Raw genomic sequence first — 21,758 nt, 5'->3', positions numbered from 1 at the left:
ATTTGCTGGTACCTTCAGTTCCAGAAATACTGGGGCCTGGCATTTCTTGGTCCTCAAATATCAGTCTTAATAATTTCCTCTTGAAATTGAAGGCATGTTTCTGCCCTGCCTGCAGATCGTGATATTACAAAAGCATTATAAAGGGCAATTTGCAAAGACCGCTTTTTGTACACCTTTATTTTCTGCATTGCACTATATGGCTTCAGGACTTGATCACATAGATCAATTCCTCCTATGTACTGCCTCATTAGGCCTCAGGAAGAAACTTGTGATGTCACAGGTAAAACATCTCATGCCCTTTGTTGCAGCAGCTGATTTGGCCTCAGTGGTCATATATGGCTGGAACTTCCAGCACACGTCAACATTAGACTGAGCAAATTGGAACACGCTTGGGGGGGTACAGAGTATGATTTCCCCCCCCCCCCCCCTTCCTCGCCCAGCCTCGACAACTCTTTTAAATCTTAAGAAAGAAGTTCTGATCCCAATACCAGAGGGTTAATGGTACCAAGTATTTTACTCACCCTATCTTCCTCATCTGGAAGCTAAATGACAAAGTCAGAACCATTCTGAAGCGAAAATAATAAAACAAGTACATACCTTACAAGAAATTCAAAATGGAAACACTGACATCAACAGTAAATCTTCTCCAAAGAGATGTCTACATGGTGGCAATGGATCTCTGGATGCATATTACCACATCACCATACATCAAGATTAACAGAGGTTTCTCTGCACTTGAACTCTCAAATTTAACAGTTTCAGTTCCAAGCATTGCTATTGGTTTGGCTTCAGCACTGCGAATGTTCACCAAGGTAAAGCCCAAAGTGACAGCATCTCGCCACCTCAACAGGGTTGTGATTATTTGTTAAATATTATTGGATTACAATATTCATTGGCTGTAAGGGTTAAAGCTATCTGCTGACAGCATAATTCTATCTTGAACACATGGGTGTGTCAAGGGTATAAGATATCCATATCCAGTGATAAGAGGTTGTGAATGCTAATGAACAAATGACTGACACACACACACACACGCCTGTCATGTGAAAATGACCACGCAGAGGCTATCATGAAGGAAAGCTATGAACTTTTTCAATGATGGAAGCCTAATGGGTTCTATATTAAAATATTGTCGGATGTGTTGACTTTTTATTCAATTTTTCAAAGGAAGCAAAACATGGTAATGGGAAGCCCAATGTGTTTATTTGAGAGATATGGGGGGGGGGATATACAATACAATATAATGCAGTGCACTGGGCACTAGCAATAGACATACAGCAAAGCCTGTGCTCGGGCAGGCAGGGTCACCATGGCAGACAGCACCTCCTCATTCACCCCATTACGCAGCTGTCACACCATAGGCCTAGCGTGAAGCTCCTGGGGCACACGCTATGTATAACAGAGGGGCCTCCACAACTCCGCCATTCCGGCCTCCACCTCTCACACTGACGTCTCTCCCAAAGCAAGCGGAAAAAACAAACCAGTGGGACGACGCTGCTGATCCGGGGCACGTCGTGCGTGGTTTCCATGGCAGCGGGGAGACTCAGTGACGCCAGACTAGTTCCGGCGGAAGTCGGAGGTGTTGTTCTCTGACAATGTCTGTAATGGAAATGGATTCTTCGGGCGAAGTGTTGGAGAATAACGGGCCCAAAGTACAGAGCAACCCGGAGAGCCAGGAGCACTATGTCCTCAGCAGCCTGGCCGAGGTGGTGGAGAGAGTGATGAGCTTTCTACCCAGCAAAGCTCTGCTGCGGGCAGCCTGGTGTGTCTTCCTATAGCCAGCATGCACTGTATCACTTGTACGCACACACAGAGCCTCTGATAGGTGTCTGTAGGACTATACACTATTTACATGGCGTCATACACACCCTATAGATGGCTGACTGGGCAGGAAATGTCTTTATTGTGCTTCATGGAAACTCATTACCTTCAGTCCTATAGAAAGTACCAGATGTTGTACATGACAAATCACACACTAAGCTCTGCTACATCTGTGTTATCGCGCCCCTACTGTCTGCCTTATGAGAAGCAGCATTAGCAGTGCCTGCCTATAATACACTGTATATATTAGCACACTCCAGGTTACTACAGGAGTGGCCTGGCTGTCACAGTAGGCATGATGTGCTTGGGCTGGGGGAAAGGCCATTCACAAAATGGTTTTCAATGTTTTTGGGGTTTTTTAGTGTTTGCAGATTATGGAGGGATTGTGCTTGGCGTAAACTGAAGGCAAGACAAAGGCTGGCATGGTTGTCCTCTGTGGGGGCAGGAGAAATGGATTTGGGTGCCCACTCTCTGGTCCAAGTTGTCAAAGAAGAATTAGAGGTAAAAGAACTTTCACTCACTTTTGGATAACGCTGTTTGGTGTCAATTGTTTTATTCCAATTGCATCTATGAAAGGCAAATGTTCAGCACTAAAATCTGTATCAAACAAATGACAGGGCTAAAAAGAGCTTTAGAGACGCTTCTCCTGCTTGGACATCACTCTCTGCTCTGGATAATGACCACTAAGTGCCAATACCTCCAACGCTACTCGAGTGACCTCTTCTACTTTGGCTGCAGTTAGGCTGAGTTCACACAGAGTTTGTTTTGTCAGGAATTTGAGGAAGAATCTGCCTCACCATACAGTCCTAAGTAATCGGCTTCTAATTTTTTCCACTATCAAAAAAAAATAAATCTGCCAGCGGATTTTAGCTAGCAGAAAAAATAAGTGACCTGTCCATTCTTCAGACGTTTTCCACCTGAAAAAAATCAATAGGAAGTGGAAAAACCGCTAGCGTTTTTTGACGCAGAATTGACAAAAAAAATGCCAAGCGGAATTTATGCCTCCCATTGATTTGCATTGATTTTTTCAGGCAGAAAATGCCTCAAAATTCGCTTCAAAAAACGCCACACAAATTTTACTGAGCTGATTTTTTTTCCTGACCAAAAAACTCCGTGTGAACTCAGTCTTAGGAGTAGTTATCTAAAGCAGAGAACCAAGCCCTGGGAGGAAAAGAAACACCCCTAAAGCCCTTTTCAGATAATCTGCATAGAAATAAAATGCTAATTTACATTAAATTGGTGCTGCAATGGTCTATGCAATCATAGACCAGCTGCAATGGTAATATAGCGATGACAGGCCTGGGAGCCTTCATTAGGCTCCCGGCTGTCATCAGAACAGGTCGGCTACTGCGAGCTCGCTGCGCAGGAGCCAGCCTGCAACTTTAAAGGTATGGGGCCAGTGGTGAGCAACCCCAGGGCTAATTTTGAACTTGGAGGGGGGAGGACATCTCCGGAGCGCACCTCCGCTGTAACGCTTACAGCGGAGATGCCAAAGCTTATGCCTGCAATCAGAGATCGCAGGCATAAGCTTCAGCATCTCCGCTGTAAGCGTTACAGCGGAGGTGCCGGTTTCTATGGCGACCGCTCTGCAGAGCGGCGCCATTACACTTACAGACCCGGCATACAGACACCGGGCGGGTGCCGGGGCCCACAGCATTGCCACGCTCCTGCCAGGAGCATGGCAATGGTGTACATTAAAAACTGCAGAAGTACTTACAGTACTTCTGCTTGCACGCCAGGAAGCAGACACACGCCAGGTGCGGGCCTGAGCTTACGTGGGCACATCACCCGGCGTGTGATGGGGCGGGGGTCTGCTATCCTGGCCTGCTACCAGAAAATTACCGTAATGACTCTAGTATAAGCCAAGGAGCACTTTTTCAACACAAAAACTGTGCTGAAAAACTCAGCTTATACTCTAGTATATACGGTAGTCTGTACATGGCGGTCCTGAACCCAGTTCTGTATCTCGCTAGTTTACTCTGGTACTACTTTCTAAAGTGCCGTGAGCAGTAAGAAACTTGAAAGAATGGTATAATATTTACCACAAATTGACATATGTGTCACTTTTACGCCAGAATTCTAGCACACGGCAACGAGTAAATGAGATATCTCTGTGTACATAGCTCACCTAGACAATTCCAGTATTGACCATATAATAGTCTAATTATGGAGGACATACGGTGAAAACAGATTCTGCCCTCTCTTTCAGAAAGTCCACATAATACCAGAGATGTTCCTGTACTTCACAGACTCTGAGTCACTCAATGATCACGGAGCCCACTGTGGTCCAAAGAAAGGTGAGGTAGCCATAATACTAATGTTTATCTATCTGGACAGTCTTTGACGCAGAATCTGCCTCAAAATCTGCTGCCAAAAATGGCTCCTATTGACTGCAGCGAAAAAAAGAAGCAATCTCCTATTGCTATCTTGCTGTGGATTCCGCGACTGACTCAGCCGCGGCTTCTGCGACATGAGACTTGCTCCCAACTAGGCTCATTCATTTGGACCTAACCCGGAGCGGAATGCCGATACGCTGCATCAAAATCCCATCGCGGCTAGCCACGTGGAAGTGTTCACACGCGGAATGCAAATCCCTTAACCCTTATCCCTTGAGTTTTACCAGTCAGATTGTTTACAGATTTCTGATACTAGTAACAAAATAATTTATTTTTATCTCAGTATTTACTGTCCACTACTGTGATTTCCCATGTTATGGATAGGATAGAAAAGCACAGAACTGGAAGTCTCCATCTGAGAAATCGTCATTATTAAAGTGACCTACTAAAACTATAAATAGATGGCATGTCCTAACTTAAATGGGACGTGCTTCAGTAGCAGACACGGTTGATCATATTAGGGAGCCATTGTGCTTGTGCAAACCACATATGTGGTGCTTGGTAACACATTCCCCTCCAGTGTGTGATGGGCCTAAGGTCAGACCCTTTCCCCCATGCTATTAAAACATTGAAGGTCTATCCTAAGGACTGGACATCAAAGTTATAGCTGAGGAGAATCCCATTAGAAAAATAACAGAGGTGCTATATAAAATAGTCTTCATGGAATTGCAGTAGATAGCTCACCTATTTTCCTAGTTATCAATGTTTGAGGGTAAAGGCCTGAAGCCTACAGTTGCACTACTGTTGGAGTATAGCCTTGCTCAGCCCTTTCATAGGGACACTGTCTGGAACTACATTTGTTGCTTATAAATATTAACAGCTTAATCTTATGATCCGTTACATTTTATATATCAGACTTTAAATCTGAACTGCAGGCCTCAAGCACATGTGTATTTGGGTCCCACTTAGGCTCTGAATACGGTATCATTACACTGTATTTCAATGGCGCCTTCAAAGTCGACATTAAAAAATATGCAGCACACTCCATATATTCATTGCTTCTGAACCTCACTGCAAACCAAGAGGATGCAGAATGAGTGAATATCTGTTTCTGTTCAATATACTGGGTCAAAAAATACTTAACTTATTTTGTCAATTATCTTCATTTTCTATTCTAGCAAAAAAGAAACATGGTTCAGAGACTGCTGCTTCTTTGGAGAAACTTCTGCCAAAGGACTGTGAAATTGTGGGACTTGCCACACCAGGAGTTGTAGGTAATATGCCAAGAGCTTTATAGCAGAGATTGTTGTCCGGTGATTTGTACTTTGGGTGGAGTAGAAGAAAATGTGATTTCTCCGGATTCTGCCCTTGATTCATAATTCTGCCATTGACAGTCCCATTCTGATATGTGATTCCCTTGTACATAGCATGTATGTGCATGAGTTGATTTTTTTTGGCCATAGAGGTAAAAACAACTTCAAAACACATCGTTTTACAGAAAATTGACAGTTTTTACATGCGAAACTGCTATTTTCTATGTAGTGTTTTTGTTACTGTACTCATATTAACACAGCCATAGGGGCAAAACCATAGTATCAGGTTTATCAGCAGGAATTATTCTTATCTTTTGAGCGTTGACTTTGCAGGGTTCTCATGCATGCCTGTTTTTTTACCTGTGAAAATGCTGTGTTTTCCCTAGAGACTTACCATATGTACTCAAGTATAAGCCGAATTTCTCAGCACAGTTTTTGTGCTGAAAAATCCCCCCTCGGCTTATACTCGAGTCAAGCAAAAAAAAAAAAAAAAAAAATTATCTATTATTATTTTTTTTGGAGGGAAGGGGGGGGGGGGGTCTGTGACCAGCCGCAATAGTAATGTATAGAATCTCCCATAAAATAGTGAAAACAAAGATGCTTTAAAAAAATATATATAAAAGTTCTAAATCACTCCTTTCCCTAGAATACATATAAAAATAGAAAATTACTGCGAAACACATACACATTAGGTATCCCTGTGTCTGAATATACCCTTTCTACTGATATAGGGAATCTGCAGTGTTCCTGTTCTGTCGGGAAGGGGTTAATAACAGCACTGCAGATCCCCTATATTCAGCCAGGCTGAATTCCAAGTGGGGGAAAAAAAAAACAGTCCTCAAGCTCAGGGAAGGGGCAGGCAGACAACCAAAACACCCCATCCCCTTTCCCAGCAACTAGTGCACCCAAAAACGCTGACCATTTTAATTTTTTTAATTTTCCAGTAGCTGCTGTGTTTTCCCCTCTCAGCTTATACTCGAGTCAATAAGTTTTCCCAGTTTTTTGTGGTAAAATTAGAGGCCTCGGCTTATATTCGGGTCGGCTTATACTAGAGTATATACGGTATATGGGATAAGGCAAGAATGCAAAAAAACTGCAGAAAAGTAGTGAAAACAAACATTTTTGGGATTGGAATTTTTCTGTATGTTTTTTCCAGAGTTTTTTTTAACCCCTTCCCGACATGTGCAGTAATAGTACGGCGCATGTCAGGTCTGTAACTATGGCGACCGCGCCATTTTCCCGGCGGCGCATGGGCGCCGCCATTTTGCCCGGGATCGCCGGCTCCTGGAGCATGCTCCAGGGCCGACCCCCCCGTTGCCATGACAGCCGGGAGCCTGAACAAGGCTCCCAGGCTTGTCTGCAAATCCTCTCTTTTGCAGGCTGGTCTATGCAGCCTGCAAAAGAAAGGATGATTTTTTGCAATGCATTAGCATTGTAATGCATTGCATTAGTGATCAGACCCCCTGGGGTTCAACACCCCTAGGGGGTCTAATAAATGCAAAAAAAATAAAAAATAAAAAAGTTAAAAAAAAATATAAAAAGTATTAAAAGTTCAAATCACCCCCCTTTCCCTAGAACATATAAAAAGTAGTTAAAAACTGTGAAACACATACATGTTAGGTATCCCCGCGTCCGAAATCGCCCGCTCTACAAATCTATAAAAATATTTTTCCTGTTCGGTAAACGCCGTAGCGGGAAAAATAGGCGAAAGTGCCAAACCGCCGTTTTTTCACTGTTTTGATTCTGATAAAAATTTGAATAAAAAGTGATCAAAGCAATAACATTTCCTGAAAATGGTAGAACTAAAAAGTACACCCAGCCCCGCAAAAAAAAACGCCCTATGCATCCCCGTACACTTACGTATAAAAAAGTTACGGCCGTCGGAATATGGCGACTTTTAGAAAAAAAATTTTTTAACACAGTTTTGGAATTTTTTTTTAGGGGTCAAAATGTAAATAAAACCATATAAATTTGGTATCCCTGGAACCGTACCAAAACACAGAATATAGGGGTCATGTCATTTTGGCTGCACAGTGAACGCCGTAAAACCAAAGCCCGTAAGAAAGTCGCAGAAATGCATTTTTTCTTCAAATCCACCCTATTCTGAATTTTTTTCCTGCTTCCCAGTACATTATATAGAATAATTAATGGTAGCATCATGAAGAAAAATTTGTCCCGCAAAAATTAAGACCTCATATGGCTCTGGGAGCGGAGAAATAAAAAAGTTATGGGGTTTAGAAGGAGGGGAGTCAAAAACGAAAATCAAAAAATGCCATTGGCGGGAAGTGGTTAATCTGCATTCACACTATGTGTAGCCTTAGCGTTAAAACCTTTTCAGATACATTGCCAACTTCATCACCATCAGTGTAATGTGCATTTTACTGACATATATATCTATTTTTCTTTACAATAGTAACACCTGGGGGATCAGCGAGTAATCCACCCATTGAATTGGAGGATGGGGAATCTGGATTTGCACTCCTTTTTCCAAAAATTAATGGGGTAAAAATCCAAAAATTTCACTTCTTCAAAGACTCCAAGAATAAAGTATTTGATGAGAGCAAACTTGAAGAAGCTGGTAAGTTTTCCTATTAATAACAAGGTTACATACAAATACATGCAATGTGAAGCTTTAATCAAAAGGATGGATACATTACCTTTCTACATTATGCACAAACCTTCTGTCTTTCTACATAAAGTACAGAAACACAACACACTGCCATTCAGTGACATAAGGAGCTGATACATCATTCCAGGGCCACCTTCCTTCCCTCCACCATGGCTACCTATGCTGAGCCCTTTCAGCATTTGCACAATAGAGGACACAGCCATGATCTCGAAGAAGCTATGGACTTGCAGCTTGTTTATATTGGCTAAGATAAGCCTGGAGGTGGCTTGTAATCTTATTATGTCATTAAGCAGCGTTATGTGGCATATCCACAGTTTATGGAAAAAAAAACAGATAACCCTTTTAAACTGGTCAAAAATATTAGATTAATGTTGGCTATACTTGCCAATTTCAGTGGTACCAGGCGATCATCTAATGTTTATGCAGATGCCCCAACTATTCCCTAATGGCAAATGTCTTAGGTAAATGGGGTGTCCAGGACCTGAAGGTTCTTGATACCGATGACCTAGCCACAGAATATCAGTATCAGAACAGTTGGGGTCCTACACCAGACTCCATTCAAATCCGATGTCTAACAGCACTATAACATCTATACTAAGTATATGGCAGTTCCAGGTGCCACCAGTACAGTGTACAGCACTCCATATTGTGTGTACAGTTTCTGGTCCTTACAGTATTAATTACCTTGTGGTTTGGGACAACCCCTTTAAAAATTAATAATAATTGGGCTTTTAGATTTCAACATGGCTGATCTTTTTGTTTACAGGGAAGATAGAGGATCTTTCACCAGATCCTAGTGCAAGTAGTTTTGATTCCTTATGTACTATTTCTGTAATGTCAGAAGGGCAGTGTCAGGCAGGGGTTGTGATTCAGAGCTCCAATCAGAGGCAAGCAGTGTCAGAGCTCAGAATCACATCCCTTGTCTGCTCCTGCCTGGCACCGCCCTCCTGACAGATCAGAGCCTAAATAGCACTGACTGCTCGGGATTGGTAATGGCTAGAGGAAAAATTCCAGCTGTACTGGAATAATTGGAGCAGCAGCTATCAATTGATGTCAGACTTGTAGGTGGTGAAAGGTCCGCTTTAAGTCACTAGAGCTGTCTGACAGCAGCTTTTTGTTTTCAGAACTGAGATGAGCATGTTTGGGGGGGGGGGAGTAGAGTAGAGATAGCTGTTAGCCTAAAGATTATTTGGCTGGCAGAACTGACCTTATTATTACTCAAATTTGAGTCTTAACACCATACATTTTGTTTTTTGCTGTAATTAAGACTTTTAATTTTTTTATGACACATGGGACTTTTTTTTTTTTTTTTTTACAAATTATTGCTTTTTATTGTGTAAAATTCTGTGTGTTTGTAATATTTTTTTTTTTTAAAAAAAGTGTGTCAGTAAATACTTTGAAGCTGGTTTTGCTTGTGCAAGTTGTTTTTTGCAATTACCAGCATTTTACAGATCACCGTAAATGATGCCCATATGGTCATATCATCATGCTGATCTATAGACATATTTTATCATCTCTGCCATTTTTGGGATCAAAATGTCAGGTTTTCATTCATTTATTGCTCAGTTGTCCAGAAAGATAAATATTTTGGCTAGCCTGATACTAATGCTAACAGTAAAGGGAATTTTTATTACTTAGTATTTTTTGATTTGCAGGCCTTAAAAATAACCCCGATCTGCGTGTTGTTCTGATTTTTGGATACAACACATGGAAGCATGGAGCAACACGTTTCCTACATCAAGTCCTTAACCCTCTAAACGAGAAAAGTATTATTATTGCTGGCGGGCAAGTGGAATACCTTGCGTCATTCTCTTCCCAGGCGTAAGTTTATGGGGTAAATCTGTATAATGAGTTGGGTAACGTAAACCTATTGGACTGCATATATAGTACAAGACACAGGAGAAGAGAAATCTGATCACAATAAAATACTGTCTGTGACTAATATCGTATCTGCAATAACACAAACAGCTAGTCACAAGTATATAGAGGTACATACATTATCTTACATTGTATACATGTATACTAAGTAATGCTCTGTGAGCTAAGTGCTCTGCACCCCAGATTAAAGCATTGGGTGGACTTTACTACCACTGGGGTTGCAGCAAAGTTATTAAGAGACTCTAGACTATATTTCAGCTATAACAAACTCCTTTTTTTTCTGGCCAGTTATAGTAGATCTAACAGACCTAGGGGCCCCATCCTGCTCTCTCTATGGTGAGCTAGGCGAAGAAACAACTAAGTGGCACATTACTGGGGCAGATCAGGCTGTGCTCCAAATATGCTCCACTTTTATGGCAGTTTTCTGGTGTGCTTGTAATTGGTATATTCTCCCATTGTCACAAACCATCAGTGAATGCTTAATAATTAAATAAACATAAATTCACAGTTATAGTATGACAAATTTATTGAGCCAGAATTCTAGAATAGATGCCATGCACTAAGTTTATAAAGTGAGCATAGCTTAGCAGGAAAAACAATGTGGTGTCCAGGAAGGATGTCGTGGTTTAAGATGGGACACATTATGTTCAAATTTTAGTGCTTTAAAAGTGGTCTAAATTAAAGGGAGTCTGTTACCAAAACCCAGTGTATCAATCGAGCCCCATAGGTATATAGGTTATGATTACCTGAGTCATACAGTATTTTCCCCTTGTGAATTGGTGCCTCCTTTTCTACAAAGTCAATATGACAATGAGCTTTTTTAGAGCAACAAGGGTGTTGCTGTTGGTCAAAAGAGGTAAGCCTCCCTCTGCTCTGTGTCATCTTGCCCTCCCTTCTTTGATTGACAGGACCATATTTTCGGCTCATATGGCTTGGACCAGGCAAGCACTACTGCAGTACTACACATCCGCTAAAATTTGAACAGTGTCAAGTGTGAACTCAAGGCCAGAAAAGATTAGATATAAACTGCCTTGTAAATCTGAGAAATGATCGTAGGAGGTTCACACTAGCGTTCAGCAGTCCGTTCTGTGGTTTCCATCTTATGCATGCAGAAGACGGAAACGTGTCAGACGGGGTTCGGCCGTTAGCGGCGGTGAGCATTTTATGCTCTCCGCCGTGAAATCATTTTTTATAAACCGGACACAGAGTACTGCATGTCCGACTCTGTGTCCGATTAAAAAAAAAACTGCTTTGCGGCGGAGAGCTCACTGGCGCTCACGGCCGGACATCTTTTAAACCCATTCAAATGAATGGGTATGAAAGAGTCCTGCAGGTTTCCGTCTCCTGCCCCTGTTTTGTGCACGAAACGGAAACCTGCAGAATGGAGACCGGGCGCATATGTGAACAAGCCCTTAGCTGCTCTCTTCAGTGTCAGTAATGCCCTTCTGACACTGAACGGCTTAATTAACATATAGGGCGCCAGAAATAACGGGGCTCATAGCTCCACAACAAGAGGGGCTACAGAGATAATTCAAAGTGCCCCAGAGTCTGTGCAGCTGCGCCTGTAACATGGTGCAGAAAACTGCACAGGCTTAGGGTGGTTAAAGGTCCTCTTTAATAGACGCCACTCCACTGACTTCTGTGCGGTTGGAATTTTTTTCATAGGTAGGGTTCAAGCTACCGTTGATGTACGCTCAGAAGGTGTCCGTTTAAAAACCAAAAAAAACCAGACACCTATCACAATGGACACAAATGGACAGTGACTGATGGATATCAGTTGGGGCTAGTTCACACGTGGGCAAAGGGGAGTTTTTTGACAGCGGATTTCGCTTCAAAATCAGCCCCTTTACAATGGAGCCCTATGTGAACAGCTAGCTTTTTTTTTCCGCTAGCTTTTTTTTCCACTAGCTTTTTTTTTCTGCTAGTTATTTTTCAGCTAGCAGAAAAAAGAAGCGACATGACCTTTCTTCAGGCGTTTTCCGCCTGAAGAAAGCAATAGAAGTGAATGGGAGGCAAAAACAGCGCAGGTTTTTTTCAGCGCGGTTTTTTGCAAAAAACCGTGCGGAAAAAACCGCTAGCGGTTTTTTTTTTAGCCCATTCACTTCTATGGGAGGGGAAAACAGCCTGGCTTTTTTTGGAAGCGGTTTTTACAAAAAAAAGCCCCAAAAAAAGCCTGGCAATGTCAAAAAAAAGCTTCCTAATTAGGAAGCGGTTTTTTTCAGGACCAAAATAAGCCAGGAGGTTTTTACGTGTGAACTAGCCCTTGCTGTCCCTTATATGTCCGTTGCCCATAGACCTCAATTTAAAAAAAAAACAAATAAAAAAAAATAACGGACACTTGCTGTCCGTTTTTTCAAGCGGACAGAAAAGTCCTGCATGTAAGATTTTTTTGTTCGCTTGAAAAAACGGACATGGTTGTAAACGGACACAAATGGACATTAAAGGACACAAGATAAAATCCCATTGAAATGAATGGAAATTGCAAACTGACCAGCTAGTGTCTGTTGCTAAAATTTTGTAAGGACAATAGCCACGGACATTGCTGAGCAGACACCAATGGTAGTGTGAACGCCCCCTTAGCTCCCACCATCCCAGAACAACAAGTACAGGTAGTTTTGATCCTTGATGTGCTTTTTAAAGGGGCTCTATCACTAGATATACCTGCTATGAGCCAAAGATATGCCTGAATAGGCTTTAAAAAGGCTATTCAGGTGCTGCTATTAGTTTGTAAAAAGACTCCCCAGTTTTTGTTTCTTACCTCGGAAATCTCCAGCGCAGTATGGAGCATGTGCAGTAGCACGCTGGAGGGAGCGCTACTGCATACGCATGTTATTTCAATAGAATCTGCCAACTATGGAGGCGGTGAATGAGCAGGAGGAGGTAGGCTTGGAGGCACAAGGAAGAGCGGTGGGTATGCAGAAGCTATGACGCTAAGGGGTGCACGGAACGCCCACCGTGCACAATCAAGCTCATTTGCATATCGATTTCCGAGGTAAGAAACAAAAATGGGGGGGGGTCTTTTTACAAACTAGTAGCAGCACCTGAATAGCCTTTAAAAAGGCTATTCAGGCATATCTTTAGCTCATAACACGTATATCTAATGATCGAGCCCCTTTAAGCTCTATAATGTCAGAAGGGCAGTGTCAGGCAACTGGGTGTGTCTCAGAGCTCCAGTCAGAGGCAGCCATTATCAGAGCTCAGAATCACAGCCCATGTCTTCTCCTGCCTGACACCGCCCTCCTGACAGTACAGAACCTAAATAACGTATGAGGCATCAAAATAACATTGATTGTTCAGGAACGGTGGAGGCTAGATAAAAAATTTCAGGTTTCCCAGATTCAGTGGAATGGCGCCTATTAAATGATGTAAAGAACTAGACTTCTTGGAGGTGGTGAAAGGTCTTCTTTAACTGATACATATGGATCAGTAACAAAAACTCATGCAAATGGATGTGCAAACTGATACACCAGATCCATTTGTTGTTTTTTTTGTTTGTTTTTTCTTGCTAGAACTATCACAAATGCTTCATCCCAGTGTTAAAACCGATTCAGATTTTAATAGCAGATTCCATGATTCATTTACAAAAACATGGTGTGAGAACAGCCTAAATCTACCCTAATGTTTTTGTAGTCACTTCATCGGCTTCTCATTCATTCGTTATAATAAAAATAAAGACTGCAGCTTTTAATCAGTTCTTCTTTGTGCCTTACAGAAAGACTCAAGGTACAGATTGCATTGGTGTTGTTGGACTAGCACTGAGTGGACCACAAATCCAGGGAGCCACTGTTCTTCTAGATCAGGATGTGTGTGATGAAAAGACTGCAGATTCTGCTATGCAACGATTAAAAGCAGCAAACATCCCAGAGCAGAATAGCGTGGGGCTCATGTTTGCTTGTATTGGCCGTGGAGAGCAGCATTATAAGAAGAAAAACGTTGAGGCTGACTCTTTTCGGAAACACTTTCCCAATGTGCCTTTGTTTGGTTTTTTTGGCAATGGGGAGATTGGTTGTGATCGAGTGGTTAGTGGCAATTTTACACTGCGAGAGTGTAATGGTGAAAAGGACGATCTTTTACATGGATACACCACAGTGATGACCATTATTCACTTTGGACAAACCAAGTAATGCTTTCTGCATCAAGTGCTTATGTATACTGAAATTCGTACCAAAAAATGTCTCGGCATTCAGTACTATTCCTGCCATAAACTTTATGCTAGTGATTTCCTGTGTTATCATGTAATACTGCCTCAAAATGGAAGAAAACAGCTTTGAAAATCATTAAAATTCCTCTTTTATGTGGCTTTAATAAACATTTAGTGTCTTCTGATTTCATATAATTATGCTATCATTGATATTACGTATATGTAACTATAGAACAGGGCTGTGGAGTCAGTCGGGACCAGTTTTGACTAGAATTTTAGTAGGAGAAGAGGTACCAACTTCAGCTTCAAAATAAAAGAATTAAAATGGTTTTACAGTTTCAGGCATATAAGAGATAAATATTATTGTTGGTATAGTTTTATTAGTAGAATTTTATTCTGATCCCAAACTGGGATCTCAACTCATCTGTGAGTGTTCAATTCTTATGGACCATTTGGGGTAGGGGACAGATGATGTGTGTGACGTCTCAAGAGTGAATCCCATGGTAATCTGTTTGTTTATAGCAGTGATGGCGAACTTAAGACACGTGTGTCAACAGGTACTTATTATATTATTGTAATAACCAGCTGCCGATACTTTCACTCACCTGTCCTGACTGTCCTCCGCTGCCTCCTCTAGGCAGCGCTACACTGATGTCACAACACTGAAGAACGGCGGGACTCTACGTACAGCCTTCTTCAGCAACAGCGCACCCTGGAGACAGCAGCGCAGGTTGTCCAGGTCTGGAGCATAGACAGGTGAGTAAACATTATCAGCCACTACTCTATGAGGGGCTGAAGAGATAATAAGGGGTCATATACTGTAGGTGGGCTGTAAAAATTACGGGGTCATATACTGTGTGGGGGCTATAAAAGGTGTCAAAAACTGTGTGAGGGCCATGAATAAGGGGTATCATATGCTGTGTGTGGGGGTTAAAAATATAGAGGTTGATATACTCTGGGGGGCAGAAAATGGGGTCATCATGTGAGGGCTAAAAAAAGGGTTATACCGTGTGATTGGCCAGAAAAAGTTGTATACCATGTGATGGTCCAGAAATGCATATAATATATCAAAAATATAACTCTTGAATATGATGAACTGGATCTTGGCCTTATACTCCTATCCTTTGGCACTGGTTAGGGTTAATGGGTTGCTCTCCCAACCTTTCCCCATTTCTAACGGCACTAGGTAGGGATGCCTCTTGTCGCCCCTTATCTTTATCCTGACATTGGAACCTTTTCTTCACTATATTAGGGCACAGACAGATATTTTGGGAGCAGCCTACTCTACTCATCCCTATAAACTGGCAGCTTACGCAGACAATTTGCTGGGATTTTTTTTCTCTCGTGCCCTCCCCATGTCTCCATTCTTATTTTGATGTCCTCCTTCCAGGAATACTCCCAGGTCTCTAATTTTAAGATTAATTTTTCTAAATCTCTAACTCTACACCCACGCTATCTGACCATAACCTGCTGACATTCTCTGCACGCTCCTCTCCCATAGACACCCCAACCTCTAAACCAACATGCCCCCGCAGGAACCTCAACCGCCTTGACACCTGCATATATCTCTGAACTAATCTCCCGCTACCTGCCCACACGTAACCTCAGATCCTCCAATGACTTCCTACTCCACTCTGCTCTCATCCGCTCCTCACACAACCGTCTCCAAGATTTCTCCTGTGCATCTCCCATACTCTGGAACTCCTTACAAGACATATAAGACTGACCCCCACAATCACAGGCTTCAAGAAGGCCCTGAAGACTCACCTATTCAGGAAGGCCTACAACCTCCAATAACACTATCACCTCACTGCCATCTGAACTGTCTCCCCCTCTCCTGTCTCTGTACCCCTTCCCTCATAGATTGTAAGCCCTTGCGGGCAGGGCCCTCTACCCCACTGTGCCAGTCGGTCATTGTTAGTATTATATCTACCTGTATATTTTGTGTATTGTATGTAACCCCCAAATGTAAAGCACCATGGAATTAATGGTGCTATATAAATAAACAATAATAATAAATTGGAAGTGCTTAATGTGACGTTTCTCAGTTCACCTCCCTGAGTCAATCCTTCCCCTTCCAATGAGCGACCTGCACTCTAAAATACTTAGGGGTCCATCCCACGCCTGACCTGAAAGACCTTTTTCGATACAATTTTCCACTCATCCTGGCTTTCATCAATAGATGGACTATCGGGATATTTTCCCGATTTGTGAGATGCAACATTTTTAAAATAAACATCTTACTTCATCCTCTATATTTAATTCAGACTCTTCCTATCCATATCTTTGCATTCTTTTTTCAGTCACTTACCACCATCCAGCTGATGTTTATCACGTCGGTCAGACGTGCAAGAGTTGGTAAAGTCGCTCCTCTTTCCCCCCAAGAGTTACGGCGGCCTATCCCTCCTGGACCACCTTGCTACTCTTCTGGCCCGTATAGTTGACTGGTGCAGACACAGCACGACCAAACTTTGGGTGTATATAGAGCAAGCATATTCTACGGTTCCGCTGCAAATGGCCCCTTGATTGGAGCCCTTTTCCCTGACGTCCCTCACTGGTCACATTCAACCATTGGTCCCACGCTTCGAATCTACAACATACACTTAAACCACTCTCACTTCCTCCCCCTGGACTCTTCCTACTATCCTATCTTAGGGAACCCTAGGTTTTCGCCAGGACTTTTCAATAGGGTGTTTCACAATTGGCGTTGCCATGGTGTCTAATGAACATGCCACTTCCAGGATTACTCTGGCTGGCGAATGGCCAGGGCCCTCAACCCCCGACTAACTTGCCTCCACTGGACGCTTGGAGTGATACGTAGCTTTGCCGCTTTCTGAATTCACTCCCAGCCCCAACAGAATATAGATCTGAACCTACGCCTCTGGAGATAATTTGTGTGGGAGAGGACATGTTCTACTCCCCATGGACCTTCTGGCTGGACAGGTCTCTCCCTGGCACAAGTGCAGCAGAATGTGAGTCCAACCTGAAGAAAATCTACACCGTGCAAACAATACAGAATTTCTGGAGTGTATATAACAATATCCCCTCCCCCTGTTAAAATGAATAGAGTGATTTTTCATAGGATAGGGGATAGATACTAGATTGATGGGGGTGGGGGTTTGGGGTGCAGTAGGTGCTGGGGATGGGGGGGGTGGCATTTTGGTTGTCTGTCTGCCCCTTCCATTGAGCTTTAAGACTGGGTTTTTTCCTCCCACTTGGAATTCAGCCTGACTACAGCCAGGCTGAATTCCAAGTAGGGGGGAAAAACCCAGTCCTCAAGCTCAGGGAAGTGGCAGACAGACAACAAAACACCCCTCCCCTTCCCCCTATACTCAAGTCAATAAGTTTTCCCAGTGTTTTGTGGTAAAATTAGGGGTCTCCGCTTATATTCGGGTCGGCTTATATTCGAGTATATAAATTTGGTATAGCCTTAATTGTGCTGACCCACTGAATAAAGGTAACACATTATTTTGAGCACACAGTGACTGACGTAAAAACAAAACCCAACGGAACGTGGCACAATTGCAGTTTTTCTCAAGTTCCACCCCTTTCTAATTTTTTTCCAGCTTCAAAGTACATTGCAATATTAACTGGTTTCTTTGTGAATTACAATTTGTCTCTCAAAAATTAACCCCTGCCCTCATATGGCACTGTGAATGGGAAAATAAAAAATTATGGCTTTTGAAAGGCAGTAAGTAAAAAAAAAAGTTAAATCAAGAAATGAAAAATGGCTTCAGTAGGGATGGGTTGAAAAGTTGCATTTCATAAATCGGATCACTTATAGTAACAGGTTCAGCAACAATCAAGCAAGTATGCTGAGAATATAACCAGAGCACCAATATGAACTGCACAGCGTAACAATAAATTCAATTTAAATACATATATCATCAAATAAATATAAAGCAACAAATATATGTCATAACCTCAAGATGCCCACTTTCCAACTTACATTTCAAGAGTGGGGTGAATGTGAAATAATCTAAAAGTGTCACAAATTTTTGTTATGGGGGGCCACACGGTGGCTCAGTGGTTAGCACTGCAGCCTTGCAGTGCTGGAGTCCTGGTGTTCAAATCCCGCCATGGGCAAAAAACCATTTGCAAGGAGTTTGTATGTTCTCCCCGTGTTTGCATGGATTTCCATCCCATATTCCAAAAAAGACATACTGATAGGGAAAAAATGTACATTGTGAGCTCTATGTGGGGCTCACAATCTACATTAAAAAAAAAAAAAAAAAAAATTGTTATGGGACTTTTTTTTTCCCCACAATTTTGTAGTGCAGGGCTTGATACTTTTTCTCCATTAGGTGGACATTCAGAGAGGGAATAAAAGGAATACTAGGGGTGGCACAAGTATATACCAGCAATATCTAGACAAAGCTGTATTTATTTTTTAATCATTCCAATTGAAAACCTATGTTTTGAGTGATCTAAGTTGAGTATAATTGATAATAATATGTGCATACAAATGTTGAGTCATTTTACAGGTAAAAGACTTTTGGTGTGTGTTCTGAAGTCTAACAAGGAGCACGTTCTGTTTCTGTAACAATCTTAATGCTTACTTACAGGTACATACATGTTCCGAGCTGTTGTGTTGCAGCATGTTATCCTTGGCTCCTGTCTCATTTTTGCTATCATTCCAGTGCATTGTCATTCCAGAGTACATCCACTGGCACACTCTGATATTCTGTCTATTCAGCACATGTTGGAAAATTACAGAATGAAGCTGATTTACTGTTCTGAGTGATAGTTTTATAATTTAGCAGTTTACAAACATAAAATACTAGCAGGAGGACCCGGCTTCGCACGGGTATATTTCATTTTTTGTTTGTGTAGTGGCCCCATAAAAATTGTCCAGTTTTACACTGGTGTATTTTGTATGTCGTTTGTGTGGCTGTCCATAAGCGTCATGTGATCATGTGTATCTCAGTTTGGATATCAGTGAAAAACCTGCAATCGGTTGTTATGGATACTTGGAGCAAAGCTGTGTGAATGTGAACTTGTGTAAGAGTGTCATCCACAGTGCCCTGCCCCTTTAAAGCTGACATACAGCAGTGAAGAAAAATGGCTGGGTTGCTATGGAAACCTGGAGTAAAGCTCTGATGTGTGATACTGTGTACTGAGCTGTGTATCTAAGCATCCGACGTGATACTGTGTGCTGAGCTGTGTATCTAATCCTCCAACGTGTGATACTGTTTTCTGAGCTGTGCATCTAACCCTCTGATGGTTGGATATCAGTGTTGGATACACCTGGAGTAATGCTGTGTGCATATGGAGTGATCATGTGTTTGCCAATTGGTATATGAGTTAAAGACTAGCAGGTTTGTATTGGCTAATGAAGGCCATTGTTTTGGGAATACTGTATCTCAGGACGGTATGCCCGAGAGAGTGAGGCCCAGTCTAAAACCTTCCCTGATCTATCTGTGTGCCAAATTTGGTGAAGATTGGCCCAGTCTTTTGGTCGCGCATAGAAGACAGACAGACAGACACTCTTTTTTTCTATGTATAAGATATATTTATATTAGACTTAATGTACGGTACTGGTTTTAAAAAAAGCCCTGTTTAAAAAGGTGGTGTAAGACTATGTTCAAACTTGCAGTATTGTTGCCTGTGCATTGCTGCTATCGTTGCAGAGTTATTAATGTCTCCATATGCAAATGAGGTATTTGGAACAACCATGCTCTCATTGCTCCAAAGAGCTAATTTGCATTTAGACAAAAAACATTGATATCTCATTAACAAAGAATATGATTCACAAGGAGAAAACACTGAACTTGGAGAACAGAGCAGTCCATGTATGTAAGTGAGGAGTTTGCTTCTTTCAGGAGCCCCCAGCTTGCCACAATGTAATCGCCCCACCAACCTGCATAAATGAGTTTGTGAGGGTCAGCCTGTTGATGCTGCTAGAACTGCTTCAGCATACATTGTCTAGGGACAGGAACCCCCTTTGGGCCCCCAAACACTGCTGCGATCAGCGTAAAGTTATGCCCACTTTTTACAAGGTACGAGAAACAGATTTTTGGAGACGAAAGCTTGTTCTAGGGATTTTTTCTGATTGCCATATTTAGAATTGGAAAGCGATTTTTTTTTTCCCCTAATATGGGGTAATTGGCATCTACCTCTTAGTGGTTTTTGCCCTCCTCTGGATCAATGCTGTACAAATCTAGGTGGGACATGATGTTTTTATATTTCAAACCTATATACTGTAACTATATATCTACTCGTTGTTGGGCAGTCATTGTCTATGGTTATAGCCACCACCTCGCTTCTGGACAGGTGGCCACACCTCCATCATTGGTTTACATCATTTTACGGTGAGGATAGGAGGGCTATCTGGAGTGTACATGCTGCAGCACGAGCAATACCTCTCTAAATATCTACTCCAGTATATGGGACTGCTCCTGGGTAAGGGCAGTAGGCCTGAAGTGCTACACATCCCAGTGCTGCTAGTACTAGCTTACACAGAGGCCTCAGAAGCGTGCACATTGTACGAAGGAGTAAGAAGTATTCAAAGAACCAAACTCATCAGAGCTGTTTGCTGCAAAAATATTTAACAATTCATAGGGGTTTTTTTTCACTATATAAATATGTCCTCTGTTACAAATAAGTCACCTTCTGGATTCTCAAGCTCACAAACACCTTATATATTTGTATATATTTTCAGTTTGATATTCAGTGGAACTGCATTTGGACTAACCCCATTCACTGTAGGTAATCTGCGTGTGGTAAGTGTAAATTCACACTACTGTTATTAATATCCATTCGTCAATTGAGTAACAGATGCAGATGAAGCACCATCCGTCTACATTCACTGTAATGTAAAAAAAAAAAAATGACAGAAGCTGTTTTTTTTGTGACTCAAGAACACGACACATATGCTGGACTTTTTCTTCCATTACGAAGTTAAACATAAATGATGTAAGAAAACTTTTGTCATGATTTTTTTTTTTTTTTTTTTTACATTGGAGTGAATTAGAACTGACACCAAATGGAAGTGTCTCTGTCTGCATTTGTCACTCTATTGTCATTAACCCTTCCCGACATCCATACATTGTACAACAGAGATCCAGAGCTAATGCCCACAATCAGTTAACTCTGACTGCAGTTATTTTAAGTCAGGACCCCCCACCCCAACATGTAAAAGTCAATTAATACATCAAATATTCCCCCCTTCCCCGGACGGAATGCAATCGCAAGCGATGTGCTTGCAAAGCACATGGAGCCCATAGACTATAATGGGCTCCGTGTGCTTGCCGTGCACTGCCCGCACTAATGAATTGGGCTTAATTGCACAGCTCTTGCGTTAGCGTTGGTATTCCATTCGGGAAGGGGGGGTCTTCATGTGGACTCCTTGCGGACGAAATACGAGCGCTAGTGTGAACCAAAGCTAATGCAACATTTTCAACAAATTATAAATTACAAAACAGCATAAATATATCTAATCTTTGTTACTACCATCAAAAAGTTTTCTTTACTAACGTTTTCAAACCCTCAGTCCGCACATCACATATCATAATGTAAAAATTTAAATTGTAACTTTTTTAAAAATAAAACATTTAATATTGTTTAGCATAAGAGACAAAATTGTACATATAAAATATATCAAAGTAAGTTAATACAAAGGACTAGAGAATATCCTTTCA

At 41.8% G+C, this 21,758-nt stretch overlaps 1 protein-coding gene across 1 annotated transcript; it reads left to right on the top strand.

Annotated features, from left to right (window-relative positions):
* Positions 1 to 1,571: 1,571 nt before the first annotated feature.
* Positions 1,572 to 14,357, top strand: FBXO22 (F-box protein 22). The gene is made up of 7 exons (XM_075273848.1): positions 1,572 to 1,762; positions 2,184 to 2,322; positions 4,031 to 4,118; positions 5,336 to 5,431; positions 7,884 to 8,048; positions 9,755 to 9,920; positions 13,690 to 14,357. Exons 1-7 carry the CDS (start codon positions 1,596 to 1,598, stop codon positions 14,099 to 14,101), a joined length of 1,233 nt encoding a protein of 410 aa, XP_075129949.1. The 5' UTR covers positions 1,572 to 1,595; the 3' UTR covers positions 14,102 to 14,357.
* Positions 14,358 to 21,758: the final 7,401 nt, after the last annotated feature.

The sequence above is a fragment of the Leptodactylus fuscus genome, chromosome 5 (assembly GCF_031893055.1).
Source record: "Leptodactylus fuscus isolate aLepFus1 chromosome 5, aLepFus1.hap2, whole genome shotgun sequence".
NCBI lineage: Eukaryota > Metazoa > Chordata > Amphibia > Anura > Leptodactylidae > Leptodactylus > Leptodactylus fuscus.
The sequence above is the reverse complement of the archived record's forward strand: the minus strand, read 5'-3'. Positions and strand labels throughout refer to the sequence as shown.